General features: G+C 35.0%; 3 protein-coding genes across 5 annotated transcripts; 2 read left to right on the top strand and 1 right to left on the bottom strand.

Moving 5' to 3' along the window:
- The first annotated feature begins 372 nt into the window (after positions 1-372).
- On the top strand, positions 373-5,004 carry LOC125191780 (proline-, glutamic acid- and leucine-rich protein 1-like). 3 transcript variants are annotated; one of them, XM_048089191.1, is made up of 8 exons: positions 373-688; positions 1,555-1,683; positions 2,005-2,130; positions 2,961-3,134; positions 3,460-3,588; positions 4,110-4,220; positions 4,429-4,538; positions 4,759-5,004. In XM_048089191.1, the coding sequence occupies exons 1-8, from the start codon at positions 445-447 to the stop codon at positions 4,843-4,845; spliced, it is 1,110 nt and encodes a 369-aa protein (XP_047945148.1). In that variant the 5' UTR covers positions 373-444; the 3' UTR covers positions 4,846-5,004. The 3 variants fall into 3 exon arrangements, with proteins under 3 accessions (XP_047945148.1, XP_047945149.1, XP_047945150.1); XM_048089192.1 differs by having other exon boundaries at positions 4,113-4,220; XM_048089193.1 differs by having other exon boundaries at positions 2,991-3,134.
- A 1,996-nt stretch (positions 5,005-7,000) lies between these two features.
- LOC125195214 lies at positions 7,001-10,080 on the top strand. Its single transcript, XM_048093395.1, has 6 exons — positions 7,001-7,045; positions 7,463-7,613; positions 9,147-9,200; positions 9,324-9,427; positions 9,499-9,537; positions 9,624-10,080. The coding sequence occupies exons 1-6, from the start codon at positions 7,001-7,003 to the stop codon at positions 9,771-9,773; spliced, it is 543 nt and encodes a 180-aa protein (XP_047949352.1). The 3' UTR covers positions 9,774-10,080.
- A 1,500-nt stretch (positions 10,081-11,580) lies between these two features.
- On the bottom strand, positions 11,581-13,424 carry LOC125193089 (sphingolipid delta(4)-desaturase DES1-like). Its single transcript, XM_048090818.1, has 2 exons — positions 13,266-13,424; positions 11,581-12,540 (listed from the first exon to the last, which is right to left on the bottom strand). Exons 1-2 carry the CDS (start codon positions 13,413-13,415, stop codon positions 11,707-11,709), a joined length of 984 nt encoding a protein of 327 aa, XP_047946775.1. The 5' UTR covers positions 13,416-13,424; the 3' UTR covers positions 11,581-11,706.
- Positions 13,425-18,833: the final 5,409 nt, after the last annotated feature.

Genomic DNA, 18,833 nt, shown 5'->3' on the forward strand with positions numbered 1-18,833 from the left:
CTTTACTAATATAGTATAATTATAAATTTTTATTATTATAATAAGTTTATAAATGTACTAATAAATTTACTATAATTATAAATCTTTATAACGATAATTATCATAAATACGTCATTATATATGTAAATAAGTAGAATTTAATTTACCATGTTATCTTATTTTGTTTTTTATGCTTAAATAATAGATATTTGTTCTTATTTGAATTTCAAATACTAGTAGAAAGTGAAAATAAAGAAATAGGATAAAATCCATATTATCAGATTACAAAACAAATAGGCCTAAAAATTTGATGTAAATCGTTAAACTTTCAATTAAAACTCGTATATATAATATCATCGCCTGGCATATGTAAATTATAAAGGTGTAGTTGTGATTTGTGAAGGCTCTGCATAAATTCAAAGCGACTCTATTCAAATCAGCACTGAGACTCTGAGAGAGAGAGGGATGGGAGAGGACATTAGCATGGTAGAAGAAGAGGAAATAGCAGCAGCAGCAGCTGTTAATGCCGCCGAGGAAGTAGTGGTAGAAGAAGAAGAGGAAGACGATGACGATGACGGTCCTCCGCCTGGATTCCAGTGCATTCTCACTCTTCAGCCGCCGGATTACGACGACGAAGACGAAGAGGATGGACCGCCGCCTGGATTCGACTTCGTCGCCCCCGAACCCCCTCAATTACTTCCTTCTTCTGGTTAGGTCTAAATTAGGAGCTAAACTTATTTTCTTCAACAATTTACTTTATAATCTTCTATTACCCCACTCTCTTGTTACTCGACTACTTAGGTTTTCTTCTAAAAATCAAAACAAAACAAAATAATAATAGCATCTTGCTGAGTACAGTCATATTGTGGTTTACTCCAGTATAAACAACCTCTTTTCATGATCGTATCGTTGTTAGCCGTGTTTTAGGGATTTCATGAGCTACTATTCTGCTTTGGATAGATTTATAGCTTTGTTTAGTCGATTTTCGTGAACATTGAACAATTATACAACTTCTGGAATTGATTTTAGTTAAAGATGCTATAGGCTTGTCCTTTTGGCTTTTGGGGAAGGTGGATTGCGGTGTTACCCTATCTCTGTGCAAGGATTGCTACATTCTGTATATCAATGTTATGGACGCTGCGTTAGATTGGCATGTGGCATTTGTTGACAATGTTTTTAAGCTTGCAAAATCTAGCAGTAGGAGGTAGGATAAGAAAGAACAGAGGGACACAGAGCTATAATTATTAATATATCATTGGATACTTGGCTCTTTATCAACCAAGAATAGGGGAAGAAAAATATCTATGTCCATTTTTGTAGTTTTTGTTGTCAAAAATCAATGAAATCAACTAGTTATATAACTTCTCCAGCAGTTATCTTTTTGTGTTGCATTGGCTTCAAGTAATAACTGGACTCTTTTCTGCTATGTTTGATATAAGACCTTTTCTGTATCTCTCCCTTTGGACTTTTTAAAGCTACTTTAATGAATCCTCTTCATTTGTGATTATTTCATGTTAGCTTTGTTTGCGTACCTGAAATATCAGTCTAAGAAAAATTAATTCATTACATTATCAGATATGACAAGCAGCAAACAAGACGACATGGATGAAGATGATGATGATGACGATGATGATGGGCCACCACCTGGATGGGAGTTTGGTAAACTTGTAAATGCATTGGAAAACACAACACCAGGCCCAATAGGTTGCAGTTTTATTTGCTATTTAATGGTTTTGGTTTGTGAATCATCTTGGTATCATTCTTCTAGTGTAATTTAATTATCAGACTAGACTAGGTAGATACATTTATAAGTTCAACTTACACCTCTTAAGTAATTTGATTAAATGTTGCTTTTCCATTGAATAATGATTAATGATTATTTAAATGATTTGGAAAATGAGAATTGCATGTGGGATGTTTTTGCCTGTGAACTCTTCTATGAGCATAAACCTGATTCATTTTGTGGTTATATTCTTTCTATACTTTGTGTACCATGTCTTAGATTTGTTACCCCGGACATCTCAGATGTAAAGGAGGAGAGCAATGAAGACTTAGATGAAGGTCCACCACCTGGATGGGAGTCAGTGCTGCCGTGTCAGATGCCACAACCACAAACACCACCACTGCAGCCGCCATCAACTGTGTCTTCCAGTGAGTTATGCCTTGAATTCTTTGTTTCTATTTTGAATGCCACATTAACTTATTTATGATGCATTCTCTTCAAGAGGGTATAGTGTCCACTTGTCCATATAATGAAATGCATCTTATGTGTATTGTATATATTCAATCCATGAAAATTGTAATAATATACTAGCATTGTATTGTGCAATTTCCTTTTAGTCAGAAGAATGATTGCTTTTGAGTCTACTGGATCTGTCATCCTCGACAGATTTTCATGTTGGATTGGTGATGCAAATTAAGATAATATGAATATGATACTCCGTACATAATATTAGTAATACTGAATGATCCACAGCTAAAAAAAGTATGCTGAATGATCAGGGAATGTGATAACTGAAGCACCCCTGAGTTAAGTTGAGAACTCAACTCTGCTATCACTTTACTGACAACAGAGCTGATGCCGCTACTTAGTTGTACTAGTTTCAAGTTCCTTTCAGGCTTTCCTAAACAAACATAATTCATCAACACTAGTTTTGACTTTTCTTTCCTAGACTACTGTTAATTAATCTAGAGCAGCCACTAGACTCTTTGCTTTCGGACAACCATTCGAAACTCTCTCAGCATGAACATAGCATTAATGTTTCTGGATACTTAACCTCCAGCTATAGAAGCTGGTGAAATTATGTAAATTACATAAGAAAAGATTTAAAGATCTGAAATCATATGCATCAATGTGTCTGGAATCTGGATATTTAACCTCTGGTGATAGAAGCTGGTGAAATGTGTAAATATTTGGTCATTTTTAATAGGAATTGGCCCACAATGTGTAACAGCTGCATGTATGTTTGCTTGATGAGTAGTACCAGAGACAGCTAACTTGGACATTTTAGATTGTGAAATGGGAAGCAAACCAAAAACTACAGAAATGGATGATGAAATGCATCAATCCGAATCAGAAAAGATGCCCACGCCAGGGCAGTCTTCGCCAGCTACACCTCCAACACAGCAGCTGCTGTTATCCGAACAACCTTCTGGTATGTTTGTTGGATACCTTGCCGTGTAATAAATTCTAATTTTCATGTTCACTTTTCCTTGTGTTCAGTAGATCTCTTCCATTTCATAGGACGAATTCTTCTCTGACGACTACTATTTATGGAATAATGATTCATGCCTTCTGTTCTGGGTCATTTCAAGTTCTGCTCTCTGTAATGAGGCAAAATGTACCGGTTTCCTATGGCATGTTGTTTATTAATTGAAATTATTTATGCTTCATTGAAATTATTATGTAGGAGTTATGCTAAATGAAGTTTATATATTAGCTTTGACAGATTTTGTCCTTGCTCTGCTATTTAAATGCAGTAAACAATGAAGAAGAAAATAAGAATGAGGAGAAGAGACCAACACCTATGCTCCAGCCTGCATCTCCTCTTCAACAGCTTCAGTCAAAGCCACACTCGTTGACGCCAGTGCCTAAATCATCATCTTCTGGTGAGTACGTTCATCACTGATTTCCAATTTCCAGGTATGCATAATTGTTGTTAAGTTAGTGCCTGCTAGTTGTGGTGAATACATATCTTGTTGAAAAGAGTCTGCATCTAAATCTTCCACATTTAGTAAACATTTTCTTCAAAGAAACTTGCAAGCTTAGTTTAGCTTCCTCCTTCCTGTCAGTTTTGGATGCTCTGTTTAGTGTTAACTTTCGTTGAACTGAAGTTTGATCAAATATATATGAGCTTAAGTTGCAAGGTAAGGTTTATGTTCAAACAATTGATACAGATTTAATTTTTAGAATCTTGAAGCAAAGTTGATTCATCAGATTTGATAAGAACTACTATATTTGATATCATGATGGTCAAAATTTTACAATGGCTAATTTATTGTGTGTGTGAGAGAGAGAGAGAGAGAGGGGCTCTGACATTAGCATGTTCCTTCAAAGAACGCACACTGTATTTTCTGCTTGGTTTTCACCTTTTGATACTTGTATTCATACTGGAAATGTTGTACTGAAGCAGAGAAAGCACAGCTAGTTTGTGGTACATGCCGCAAATTGTGTCTATATCCGCAAGGAGCAAAGTGGATTAGATGCCCAGGATGCCAGGAAGTCAATTTCGTCCTAGCAGGTAACATTCGCTTGATGCAAAAGACAGTCGCTTCGAGACAAAGATTTGTCATGTCTAAGTAACCTGTTCATTATCCGCATTCCACATTCCACATTCCACTGAAAAAGATGACCTATGCCTGTTGGACGTTGAAATTTGCCCTTGATGGTTTTGATATCCTAACTATGTCGTCTGAGCCCTTGGACTGATGTCACCCAACCTTCTGCAGCCCATGAAGTTGGCCAAGTAAATTGCGGAGGCTGTGCAGTGCTCCTTATGTATCCACATGGAGCACCAGCAGTTCAATGCTCTTCCTGCCGTTTTGTGACTGAAATCGGGGTATGTATCTATTTCTGTCTGCAAGCTAGTACATGATAAGATATAATCACCTTCAGACCTTCTGCATTCTGATATCGCTTAGACATAATCGTATAGAAGCTATAGGAGCGTTTTTGGGTGATTGACACTAGAACGAGAGTTTTCAGATGGATTAGACTCAGCTTGAACACCTCCAGCAGGGATAGCTTTTCAATATTTGATATCTCACCTAAATGTGTAGGCACACAATAGGCGGCCTCCTCTTTCCATTCAGCAGGCGCAAGCTCGGGATCAGAGAAGACGACGTCGTTCCACCGGAGTCCGGTAGCCTGTACAATCTTGAATTGTTAATCACACATGCTAATTTTATTGTATATCTTACAGCTATTAGTTTCCTTCCATTTCTTGTATCAGTTTGGCGTAGTAATATGCTAAACGCTTCAAAACGTTTCATCAGTTCATTGTTAGTGTCTCATTTCGTATTTCATTCTATTTTTGGATCTCGACTCAAGCTATAAAATACAAAACGTCTGGGCGTGAATGATAATACTAATAATTTAAGGGTTTTGTTTAACTTTTATTTTAGTTTAAATTAATTGTGCTGGTAAAAATAGGCCATTCTGTCTCAATTAAACTTAATAGTACTATTACTCTTGTCGTATAGAAAGTTTATTTTGGAATGAAAAAGAAGACAGAAGGAAGTAGCAATAACTAAAAAGTAAATATTTGATCTCAAATAATTATATAAATCTCAGTCATAATACTATTATCATATCTACTTTAGTAAACATTAGTGGTATAAAATAAGAAAAATGTTTTGGAGACATGATGTCTAAGACATAATGAGGTTAAAGTAGTAATTAAGCATTATATTTTATTTTTAATAAAAATTATTGTGTGTCTATATACTCCATTGCCCTTGCATTTATGATTATCTATATATAGGAGTATTCATTAAGATCTCAATGCTTAATTACACAAGATATAAATGGAAGTAGTTGGGACCCACTTTCAATTTTACCACTCTTGAGTTTTAACCCTTTTTTAAAAAATTCACTTGTAAGCTTGAAAATATGAAAAATGAAATAAAAGAAGGATAATGAAAAATTTATCACTTTGACCATCTTTTTTTTTGTTAATTATAATGAAAAACTAATAAAACTAAAATTTAAAATTTATTAAATTTTTGAATGGTTATGTAATTTTATAAACTAGTAGTATTAAATTTAAAACTATGTTCACCATATCCGTCAACTAAATTAACGTATTCTTTAAGAAATTAATTCACAATTTATTCTCTCCTTATCTCACTAATTTTTTCATTAATTTTTGGTATGTTATGTTGAATCTCAATAAAAATTACTCCAATAACAGTTATTTAAATATTTTAAATCAGTTATTTAAAATTTATCTCGTGTTTTTAACTCAGTTATTTAATATTTTAAATATTATTTAATATTTTATGTTTTTCTTTTTATGATATTAGATAAACTTTGCAAAATTAAAAATTTATACTAATTAAGTTTATGATTTTGATTTTGATTTTAATTCATTACTTTTCAAAATTGTGATATAACTAAATCCTTTGGTATTGGAACGTTGCATCAAACCTCCGACAAAAAGTTACATATTCTTAACTAATCTATTTAGCATTTTAAAGTCATATAATTAATATTTTCTCCTTTTTTCTAAAATATTAGAATTCTAATGCTTGATTCACTATTTCATTGAATATACTATATTTGATATATGACATGTTAATACTAATTGAGTTTACTGTTTTATTTTAAGAATATCACAACAATAATTTCACTTTTTAAAATTTTTAACAATTTTTAATTTTAAAGTTACAATCAATTTTCAATGCATACCGTGGTTTTTTACATTCTTAAATCTAACTCCAATATCTTAAACTCAAATTTAAAAGAAAAACTACAATCATTTTAGAATAAATAAAAAAACTCTATATAAAACAGACTATAACTCCAATGCATAATGTGTTTTTGCACATTCATAATTTCAATTTCTCATAATAATAACTAAAATATAAAGAATTGTAAAAAATTTACAAGTTTTATAATCGTTGAATTAAAATGAATATAAAAGGTTTGAAAATGCCAAAAAGATAGAATTATTAAGTTTGTTTGAATTTAATAGGAAGAAAAGTTGTAATAATATATTATAGATTATGATTAATAAGAAAATTATAAAAAGAAACTCTATGGAGTATTAAAACTATTTCATATTTGTTTATTAAAATTTATGTTATAAATTTGGTATTGATAAATAAAATTTAAATTTAATATTAAATTTTTTGATAGAAAACTTTTTATTGAAAGAAAACGTTTTGCTTTCAAAAATTGATGCTGCATTTATTTTATATACAAGTTAAAATTATTAATATTAGATAACTAAATATTTTTTGCAATCAGAACTTAATGGTTTAAATATTAAATATTTTATTCCCTATGTTATGTGTAGGTATGGTACACTATAATTATATCTCCTCCGTTGCAAACAATATTACGGTAATCATAATATAAAATATGTATATATCCAAAGAAGTGTATTAATGTGTATTAAGAATTTTATATTATGTGAAAGAATCATAATCTAGTGGTTTAAATTTACTTAATATAGCATTAGGGTAAATTAGTCATGATATAAACTATAGCTATGTCAAAGTGACATAGGGGTATTATGTCATGAAGACATTATGTCTCTAAATCACTACTCATAAAATAATCATGCCTAACTTACCTTTTAAAAAAATCGAAAATTAAAAATAGTAAGTTTCGCTTTAGTATAATATCAAATTAAAAAGTGAAATTTAAAAGTTAATAATTGTTCGTATTTTATAGCCGTTATCTGGATTTATATATTTCAAAAAATACTTTAGAATACAGCCCAATAAGAAGGCCAGCTTTCTTCAATTCATTTTACAGTGCAGAGAGTCGAAACACATTGATTTCCTTACAACCAAAAACAAAGAATTAATCACAGAGAATGATTCCAGAATCCAGTCTCCAGAGCAATGGGCGCCTCCATGCAACTCTCAGTGCATCCATAAATACGCTTCTCTCTTCCAAATCCCATGTAATTTCAATTGTTTACCTTTTTCTTGTTTAAATATTGTTGAATTTCTTTGTTTTGTGTTCCATGCAAATGTCGATTCCGGGCGTCTAGGGTTAAGATTTAGAAGCTTTTTGTGTGTGAGTGTGATTGATTTTCCTGGATTCTGTCTGATAATACTTTCAAATTGTTAGAATATTCTCGAATGATAATGATAAGGAGTTTCCGTATGCCGATTCCATCAAAAAGATGGAAATATGTTTATGATTAACATGAGTTTTGATGTTAGGTTTTTGAACTTCTGAGCAAAATGGAGTAAAATCTGTGTTTGAAGATTGTATTGTAACAGCAAGTTGTATGGAAAATGGGATTATTTTGGTTTGAATTTATATATGAGAGACAGCATTGCTGCTTGTGGCCTGTAGGAGAGTTCTGAGGTATTGAGGCCCAACGCGCCTCAGTCGTCTTCAAAGAATATAGAGAGCGGGGGTTAATATTGTGACATTGTGTCATGAGAGACAATTCTACTTTGAAGCATAGAATGGATTTGGGAGTATTTTGCATGTGTATTTGAGATGACAGTAGTCAAACAAGTAATTGCTGTGATGTTCCGCATCTCACGAAGGAGAATTAGTTATGAATGGTGCATGAACCACTGTATTTTTCCCGATTTGCATGTACTGCCGTTTCTAACTAGTATATTGTCAGTAGTCAATACTTGTGAATTACTATTAGAATATTCTCGAATGTGGAGGGATTCAGTTTGATACAAACAACATCCATTTCTCGCTGCATTCGTGCATCGCATTGCAATTGATAAATACCTAGTTATAATATTAGTAAAGACAGAAATTTGTTAATCATAATATTAGTTTTTAAAAAAATATAATAACAATATTTTTTTGTTAGGTTTTTGGAACCCCTGATCAAAGTGTTTGAGGGTGGAGGACTATTTTGTTTTGAATCTGTATAAAGAAGACAGCATTGCTGTTTGTGGGAGAGTTTTGAGGTATTTAGGGGTATTTCATACATGTATTTGATAGATATTTCTTGTAATGTAGTATAACCTCAAACTGGTAGTAATCATGATGGTTGTGAACCGTATATGCAGTAGCCTGGTAAGGACAATCAGTTATTGTATTTTTCCCAATTTGACATTTAACCATGTTTCTAACCATATCTTAGTTAAATTACGCATTTATCCATACAGGCGTTTCAGTATTCTTGCGGCAGTTTTTATTGTAGTACTTGGTATATATTTGTGAAAGAGACACATAACCACCTGGACGGCTGCCCCTAGAACGGTTGTGTCTTGTAATAGTTCTATTGGGATGACCATTTCGGGTATCGTCAGTTCTATCATATGCGATGATATAGGAAGTGTATGTGTGAGATATTGTTGGTTTCAGGTATAAAAATAGGTAAAATGGCTGGTTGTTTGCAAACATTGACTCCTATAAGTAAGTCAATATACGTGACCTGTATCTGAGTATCCTGCTTTTTGTTGTTGGAATTTGTTCGCGGTTATCTGATTAATCATGTGCTGATTTCCTTTAGGGAGAGTGTTCTGCAAAAAGGGATGTGATGCTGATGGCGAGACATGGGACGAATGTAAGTTTCAATTTTCAATCTTCAGTTTGATTTCTTTTCTTATAAACAGACTACAAACACTGTGGTATTCTTGCGTTGTAATTAATTTAGTAGGAAACTCTGATGCTATTGATGTAAACTCAGGTTTGGGAGAATGTGACAAGGTATGCTACAAAGACCCTGTCCTCAAGGACAAGCAGTGGAGTGCGTATATTGATCGTTCCCCTGGTTCTGCCAGGTCCTCGGAGGTTCGTGCCACCTCAACTTCTTGAACACTTCCAGTTTGCTTGGTCGTGCCTAATTGCATTCTTGCTTTCAGGAATGCTTTCCTTCTTGCGTAGCTGGCTGTAGTTACAAGGTAGGCAAGCTCACTTTGAAAGTAAATGGTCAAGATAAATATTTGACATAATGCTTCAACTATTGCTTTATTCTTTTGGCTTGCAGTTTGATATTCCTGCAGAGACACTGAAACAAGTTCACGCAAGACCGCCAAAGCCTGCACCTGAAGAGAAACTGAGACCACCTGCTGCTGAGTCCAGACTCCCTCTCGTCTACGTTCCTTGTGGAGATGAGGTTCTGAACACTTCTGCATAAGCATGATCTGACAACAGTCTAGTGCTGATTCTTCAACAGAAATATCTCAACAGGGCCTCAGAACCCAGCATTGCATTTTTTTCTGGGTATTTTTATGATGATGACAACTTTTAGGGCTAACTGCACTACTGTGTGCATTGTATGAATTTCTTACTTAAAAGCTTTACTCGTGGTGACTGGTTACAGTAAAAATTCGAAGTCGCATAACAGCATTTGAGCACATTGTAAGTTGTATTCACTAAAATTACAACGTTGATCACGGTTCAATTTAGGACGGCTCGGGTTCCAATAGTTTGTAATAATAAAATAAAAGTGAGGGTAGCTTTTGTTTGGAGGTGTTTTTCCCCGAATAATAGAAGATATAAAGATTAGTACTCTCTCTCATTCTACTAGCACTTTTCTTTTTGGATCATATATTAAGATTTGGAATTCAAAAGAATAAATTAAGATTTGAGCAATTAGTGTAATTAAATCAGTATTTCAAGTGTAATAAGATAACACTAAATTAACACTAATATCTTAATTAAATATATTTTAATTCTTACTTAAAATAGAAATAGTGCAAATCGCTTGGGACGGAATGAAAAAGAAAAATGCGAATTGCTTGAGATGAATGTATTACTATTTATTATACTACTAATTAATACAGAAAACTACACAGAAGATGCATTCAATACAGAAGAGCAAATACTTTTGTTGAGCCTTGAATTTCTCTTCTAATTTAGTTCTTAGATTGAATCTATTTTTTAAACTTTATTTGCATCTTTAGCTAAACATAGGGAAGTCAATTCAACCCGAAACCCGTGGGCCGGCCTGAACAACCCGGTAATATGAGCGGGTTAGGGCTGTAACTTTACTAGCCGGATACAAAACGGGCTAAACGGGTTGGCCCTAATGGGTTGGCGGGTTAAACGGGTCGGCCTGAACGGGTTGCGGGTTGGCCCGATGGTTTGTGAGTTTTAATTATAAAATATTAAATTTTAGGGATTTTTATATTTTTGAATCCTCAATCTTCATTCTACACTTTTCCACTCGATCTCACAATATCAGCTTTCAAGTTCCATCTCAACTCATTATTGCACCGTCTCATCATCTGCTACTAGTGTCTTACCACCTCCAAAGCCAATCAATACAAAATTAAGAACTAACCCATCAAAATTTTAATATATTTATCATTTTAATAATGATTCATGTAAGATATGATTTTTAATATTCATAAGAATTAGTTACGAACAATGCTATAATAATGACACGAACACAAGCTTTAATTTATATTGTAGTTGATCGAGATGAAGGCTTCTTTTCAAGTATTATTGAAGAAAACTATGAAAATTTGAAGATTTTATATGATTCTAAACTAAAAAGAAAAAAGTATCTAAAATTTAAAATCATTTTATAGAAGAAAATTTTGATACAAGAGATTATTTTCGAAAGCTTTTAGGCCCGAATAGCCCGATGGGTTAGCCCAAAACCCGACGATTTAGGGTTAGGGTTGAAAATTTATGACCCGAAAAATCCATAACCCGAATGGCCCGCACCCAAATAGCCCGGCGACCCGAGTGGACTGGCCCGAACCCGAACGGGTTAGCCCGATTGACATCCCTAGGTAAACATATCAATTCCAGACAAAGTGGTTCAAGAAAAAGTCGATTTTGTTTCAAACCAAAGGTGGACTTGAAATGGGGGTTCTCGCATCAGTCCAAGTTTTCTGCTCCCAAAAAATTGAATATGTAACACTCTGAAGTTGATCTGGATGCTATGCTAATGAGAGAGAGAAATATGACTATTCAAAATCATGGAAAAATAATTCATCCAAAATTCTTTCTCAAAAAATAATTAGCATCAAGAATTTCTTAGTACATAAGTAAACAGCCGAAAGCTTCAGAAAAGAATTATAACAAACAAATTCACTATATTCAAAAATCTTACACGCCTATTCAGACTTGCTCTTGTCCAACACTGACTGACTCCTCTTCATCCGGCTAAATGGCCCGACTGTTCGATCCATTATGTACATGTAGATCACCTGGCTCCATGACTGATACGAATCAAGATCCTTGTAAAACTGGGGTGCAATCTCCCTCACCTTGTGCAGCTTGCTCCCGGGGATTCTTGGGAAGTCGTGGTGCTCATTGTGGTAGCCGACGCTCCATGTCATGAGGTTGAGAGGGCCATAGTAAGAATACGTCTCTTGATCCGGATTGAACACGTAGTGCTCTGAGATGAAGTGTCCGGCCATGGGGTGCATCCCGCCTCCAACAAACGTGGACAGGATTAAATAACTGAAGGATTTCCAGCCGAAGAGGCAAACGATGGCAGCATCAAGGGCCAGTTGGATAGTGAAGTTAATAAACTCCCATATGCCGGGAGGTTTAGGCTTGAGAAAGAGGGGCCGGAGAGCGTAGAAAAATAGTTGGAGAACAACCCATATGGATTTTGAGACGGTGTTTCTCACAACCTTGGCTTCTGTGAGACTTGGGACGTCCATGTCAAGTCCGTCCACCCCTTGGTACCTATGGTGCTCGAGGTGGTACTTCTGGAAAGTGACGGACATGGGCACGCCAATGGGAAGGTTGGCGAAGATTCCTAGCCACCGGTTGTAGACAGGAGTCAAGAAGGCTAGGTTGTGGCTAAGCTCGTGAATGGCCAAGAAAAGATTGTGGTTGAGGAAAGAGCCGAAGAAATATGCCACTATAAGTATCTTCACCCAGGATGCGTTGTGCAAGAAAGTAGCAGTCCATAGCTGAAGCAACACAACTGCAGCAATCTGCAATGAAGGATACAAGGTAAAGCTTTATCCAATCTAGTTACTCGTACCTTTTCCGAAGCATTCTGTGCATTGCGGTATAAAGACACGACAAATGCTAAATAAGTTCATGTTTAGCACAATCATCCAATTCCCAATCCCAAAACAGCAACCCTCGACTCTACTGATCATCCATACAGATGCAAAATTGGAAAACCAAAACAGGGGATTTTGAACACAATGATCTTGTCTCACTCTAAACAGAAAAGGGAGTCTCCTATACAAAATACTAATGATACTCCTCAAACAACTATTATACTTAGATTCTAATGTTACAGTAAACTAGCAGAAGAATCTCAGAACACTTGTCAATATTAGGAGGCAAAGATTTTTGAAGTTCTGATCAAATAAGAAGACTAAATCCACATTACAAATGAAATTCATTTTCCCCTAGTTAAGTTTTACAGAGTAAAATTTCTTTATCTTCAATAAGTAATTTTCCTCTTGCAGTGAATGGCTTAATCCCCATCACAGATCACTTCTAACAAAAACCCTAGCATTGATCACAAAATGGCAACAAAACAGCTAAAAACTTTACATGAATTCAGGATTCAATCACAACATTAAATGCACCAAAATCAGAATGCAGCAGAAAACAAACACAAAAATGAGTTTCAGCACAGATCTCGTATGAATTCTCGAAATAAAAACCTACATTGCAAAACGTGAAAAATGCATAAACAAACCTTAAGGAAAGCGAAGGGGTCAGGGCCGAATAATTGCTTGATTTGAGGGTATTGAGAGAGGATCTGCCTCCTGCGGGAAGCGTGAGGCTCATCAGTGTAGGACCAGAAAAAGTCAGTAGCCATTGCTCCCTCTTTCCCTTCAAATCCCATTCCTTCTCTTCTTCTCTCTCTCTCCCTCAGATTGCAGTGACTTTTATTTGTCTCTTATTTTGAATGCACGAACACGTTTTTACGTTATTGCCCTGCTAGATTGTGAATATTCTTGTCATGATATGATGGGTAATTTGGGGATTATGATCATTATGATTGCAGCTGCACATGGAGCTTGATTCCTTTACAAATTGGATGCATATGATTTTAATAAATATTGAATAGGCAAGTATACTAAATATAGCCGAGTACTATGAATAGTTGTTTTGCAAATAATATTACGCTTTTCCATATTACTACATCCGTCCCTTTTTTGACACTTTCCTTTTTATTACCTCTGTAAGTCTCGTGAGACATTTATTTTCATACTCCATTTGTTCAGTATTACTATTAGAATTCGGCACGGATTTAAAAAGAAGTTATTTATTTCATCCTCGAAATTTTGTTATTTTCTCCGTTATAATGACTTTACATTCCACTAACTCATTTTTACTCTCATTTTACTACTATTATAAAACTAATAGAACTCTTTGAAAGTAGGATTCACATCTCACTAACTTTTTCAACTCATTTTTCATTACATTTCTTGAAACTCGTGCCTGATCAAAATGTGACAAAATTTAAAGGATAGAAGGAAGTATAAAACAAAGTGTAATGTGAGACCTATTTTATAATAGTAGCAATGACGGACGCAGAAAATTACTCCCTCCGTCCCGGATAATTCGGGTCACTTTGACCGGGCACGGTTTTAAGAATTGTAATGAAAAGTGGGTTGAAAAAGTTAGTGGAATATGAGTCCTACCTTTATATATTAGTTTTATAATAAAATGTGAGTAGGAATGAGTTAGTGGAATATGAGGTCCACTACCAAAAATGGTAAAAGTGAAATGGGACAAATTATGTGGGACGGCCCGAAATGGAAAACTGGGACGAATTATCTGGGACGGAGGGAGTATTATTTTAGGGCTATATATTCTAAATTTGGATGAGATGATAAGTTACTTGTAATTTGTGTTTTGATAGGAGCTTTTTGTACATCATTTTACACAAAATACCAATAAAATTATAATATAATACAACTAAAATAGTAAAAAAATTAATTAGGGAAGGGCTTAAGCCCCTCCTTGATGACATGTGTGTCCGCCAATCAATAATAATAAAATGTGGGTGAAATGAATTAGTGGAATGTAGGGTTTACCTACTATTTATAGTAAAAGTGAACCAATACTTTTAACCGCAAAAAAATTAAAATGGTAAACTGGGATTCCTAATGGCAGATGGAGGAAGTATTAAATTTAAAAAATTGACGTTTAGTTATTTAAACGAAGGGAAAAAAAATAAAATAGGAGAAAGAACTGAGTAAGTTTAGTTAAAGGTGTTGATGTTTACCAAAAAAATGACACACTTATCTTAGAACTTCCCAAAATGAAATATGAATCCATCAACGAAGAGATTATTTTAAGTAGTATTATTATATGTATTCCTTTTTTTTTACTTTTAAATCCTAAACTATTGACGTTTAAGTGAACTAATTCTGAACAATTGATTTTTATAATCAATAGTAAGGAGTATAATAAAACTCCCAAAAATATTTAAAAGATTTACTTTTAGTAGAGGAAAGATAATTTCGTTCATCAAATGTCAGCTTGGATTTTAAAGATCTATATATTAAAATAAGGTAGAAAATGAGACGTTGTTTTGATAATGAAAAAGGATAAAAATAATCATGATTGATGCCGATGCGTCTCTCGTTCGATGGAATTACAGTACTACTATTAATTTATTTTATCATAAGTTTAAATAATACTCTTTGGATGTCAATATAAATTACAGTACTACTTAATTTTCCTTTTCGATCATCGATTTGTTTCTTTTAAAATTACATTGTTACTGTGCACATTTTAAAATAAATACTAGTACGGTAAGGACCCTAATATGCCCTTTTTAACTATAACTCAATAGTTATTTTTGAGCAATAAGTATTGTTGTCGATCAAACTAGCTAGCATCGATTTTCCACGCATACGTTAAAAACGTCGTGTTCATAGCACCAACAACACAATATTACATGTACAAAACTACTTAAAAAAAGAAGAAATCCACACAAAAAAAACAAAGAATTTCTCCGATCAGTGCCGCCCGCCTCAAGATTGGGATCGTGAAAAGATGGAGGAGAGAGAGTGAGCCAATCCGGTGACGATCGCCGCCTTGACTCTCCCCCTCCTCGGAAACGGACGCCGGCACTCCTCCTTCCTCCTCCTCCTCACTGAGTATATCATACTCAAATTGCCTGATCCTTCCATTTTTTTTATTTCTTCCAAAATATTGTGTGTTTCTTCTTAGTATGATTGTTATTTATATATAGTAGTGGAATTCCTCTCCTCCCTGGGCTGAAAATGGAATAGCACAAAATTCACGTGGGCTAATTAATGGTGAAGGCCCAAGGCGGCTTTTGTGTCACCATCTTTTTTGATAAAATAAAATAAAGCATTACTTATATATGGAGTATTTAATTTCAGTACACTGAATTAGGACTTTATTTGCCTAGATTCGATGCATGGATAACAATCTCATTATAGCGTTAGATCGATGAGATCAGAAGCCACCTTTGAGTCAATTTTGAAGTGAAAATAACCCTGTCGATCCCTCCTTCCAAAATAGTAAAATATTTGTAAGTGTGGTCTTTTTCTGAAGGATGTGATAGGGTGGTCTAACATGGTAGTAGTACTAGTCAAGATTTGTGGCGATGCGATCATATTTAAAAGACTGATCATATATATGCTACAAGACTGATTTTATTTTTCATGATAAAGTTATCGGTCTGACCCAATAAAAATTTGAATTTGGGTTGGGTTTAGATAAGCTCCTTATTGAGTTGGGTTGATATTGGGGTGATCCGATAACGATCTAATTTATACTTGTACGATTTATATATCCTTTATTTAAGTAGCCGTTATTTATATTAAGAATAAATCTATAAACGTAATTTGATAATTAGTTAAAAAATATTTAAGATTCGAAGTTAGAGATTTAAGTACTAACTGTTAGAGTATTTATTAAGAATGAACATAGAAGCGTACGTAATTTGACGATTAGTTTGTTTAGTTGAATTTTTGTTATTATTAATATATGTTATTTATTTGAATTAGTTTGTTTGGTTGAAACATTTTGCTATTCTTATAAAACAATTTATGGCACCATAAAATGATATGCACAATATAATATAAGTAATTTGAATATAAATCCCAAATATTGAACAGACTATTATCATGACGGAAAAAATTGCTTAATATTCAAATATCGAGAAACGAATTGAAGGTGAATTATTAAAATAAGATTATTATTTTCTAGGTAATTCATATCAAGGAACAGATCAATTGAAGGACATATGTCGACTTCTAATTCGATCTATGACTCACAAAGCACAAGAAGCTTTGATCTATCAAAAAGACATAACTGAGATTAGCTTTTAGGATATATAATAAATCGATGTTCGGTTTTCTAAATAAAAATAATAGTAAAATATAATTTAGAATTTAGTTGTGAGGTTATTTTAGTGTTAACTAAGCTATGATTAATTATCTATTTTATAATTATCCATTTAGGATTGAGTTATGAAATTGAATCTCATGTACCAAACATATTACTCCCTACGTCCCACATAATTTGGGACACTTTGACTCGGCACGGATTTTAAGAAATTTAATGAAAAGTGAGTTGAAAAAGTTGGTGGGATGTGGGTCCTACTTTTAAAGTATTAGTTTTATAATAAAATGTGAGTAGGAATGAGTTAGTGAAATATGGGGTCCACTACCAAAAATGGTAAAAATGAAATGGGTTAAATTATGTGGGACGGCCCGAAATAGAATATTGGGTCAAATTATGTGGGACGGAGGGAGTACATATTTAAACTCGAGATACAATCTTACAAATCGAACATCTAAGAGCATCCACAATGGATGCCCGATCTCACGCCCGATCGGCCAAGATCGGGCTCGGGCATGATCGAGCATCCATTGTAGAAGTCGGGCATGCCCGAGGACGACCAAGAGTTCGGTCGTGACCGATCTCTCGCCCGATCCGTCGGGCGTGAGATAGGGCCTCCACTGCAGAACCACGCCCGATGACGCGTTGGCCCGATCTCAAGCGTTTTGTATTTTTTTTTTCAAATCTATAAATATACCTTAAATTTCATCATTTTTCACACAACTCTCACACATCTCTCTCAAATCTCTCTCCATTGCAATTTATATCTTTCGCTTCACTTTTCAAAAATATTTCCCGGGGAAGATATAGGTCGGCCTATGGAACACGCAATATTTGCTTTCGGGAACCAGATTCTCGCAGGTATTCGTGCAATACAAGAGCAAGAGCAAGCCGAACAGCAGGCCCAAGAGCAGGTCCCGAGGCCCATCCGCCGACGGACATACGTTCGTCGAGAGCATGTCCTAGCTCATCAACGTTTGTTCGAGGACTACTTCGCCGATCAGCCCCCGTGGGGACCGTCGGTTTTTCACCGACGGTTTAGGATGCGGTGAGAACTGTTTCTCTAGATTATTCACGCGATGGAGGGGCGCGGCGAGTACTTCCAGCGGCGGGAAGATGCGCCCCATAGAAAGGGTCTATCCCCGCTGACAAAGTGCACGATTACGATTCGTCAGTTGGCATACGGCACTACGACGGACATGTTCGACGAGTATCTTCACGTCGGGGATACAACTGGCCGGGAGTGTCTGGTAAATTGTTGTGCGGGCGTTATTGACGCCTTCGACGCCACGTATTTGCGCAAGCCGAATGCCCAAGATTGCCAGAACCTGATGCAGATGCACGATACGGTACACGACTTTCCTGGAATGTTAGGGAGTGACAGGTCCAGAGAGTGCAGTGCAGGTGCGGTGTGATATGTGTCACTCGATCTAACAGGTTCAGAGGATTCGACTAGACTTCAGAGGCTAGAAGATCATGAAACTTATCAGAAAGGGGTCGTTGGGTGCACTCTGCCCCTTCAAAAACCTCAACCCACTATACTACAACTTAGCACAGGGAAGTAAAGGATCGATCCCACGAGGACGAAGGTGTTACGAAACTGCATTTGAGGATGTTTTGGAAAAAGGGGTTGGCTGCTGCCACGCAATTTTGTGGGTCGAGAACTTAAAACTACTGGGTCTGAGAGATAAGCAAAACTTTACTCTACCTACTGGGTCTAATAGATCAGGAGAACTTTACTCTACCTACTGGGTCTAATAGATCAGGAGAACTTTACTCTACCTACTGGGTCTAAGAACTGAGAGCGTATGGAACATACATGACTTAGAGACTGCGATATTTTAAAGTTCTCAAACAGCTGAAATAAACTTAACTAGAAAGGTTTTCCTAATTTGGACAGACAAACATAAAGCAAAAAGTAAGACAAGTTTCC

Source organism: Salvia hispanica, chromosome 6 (genome assembly GCF_023119035.1).
Source record: "Salvia hispanica cultivar TCC Black 2014 chromosome 6, UniMelb_Shisp_WGS_1.0, whole genome shotgun sequence".
NCBI classification, from domain to species: domain Eukaryota; kingdom Viridiplantae; phylum Streptophyta; class Magnoliopsida; order Lamiales; family Lamiaceae; genus Salvia; species Salvia hispanica.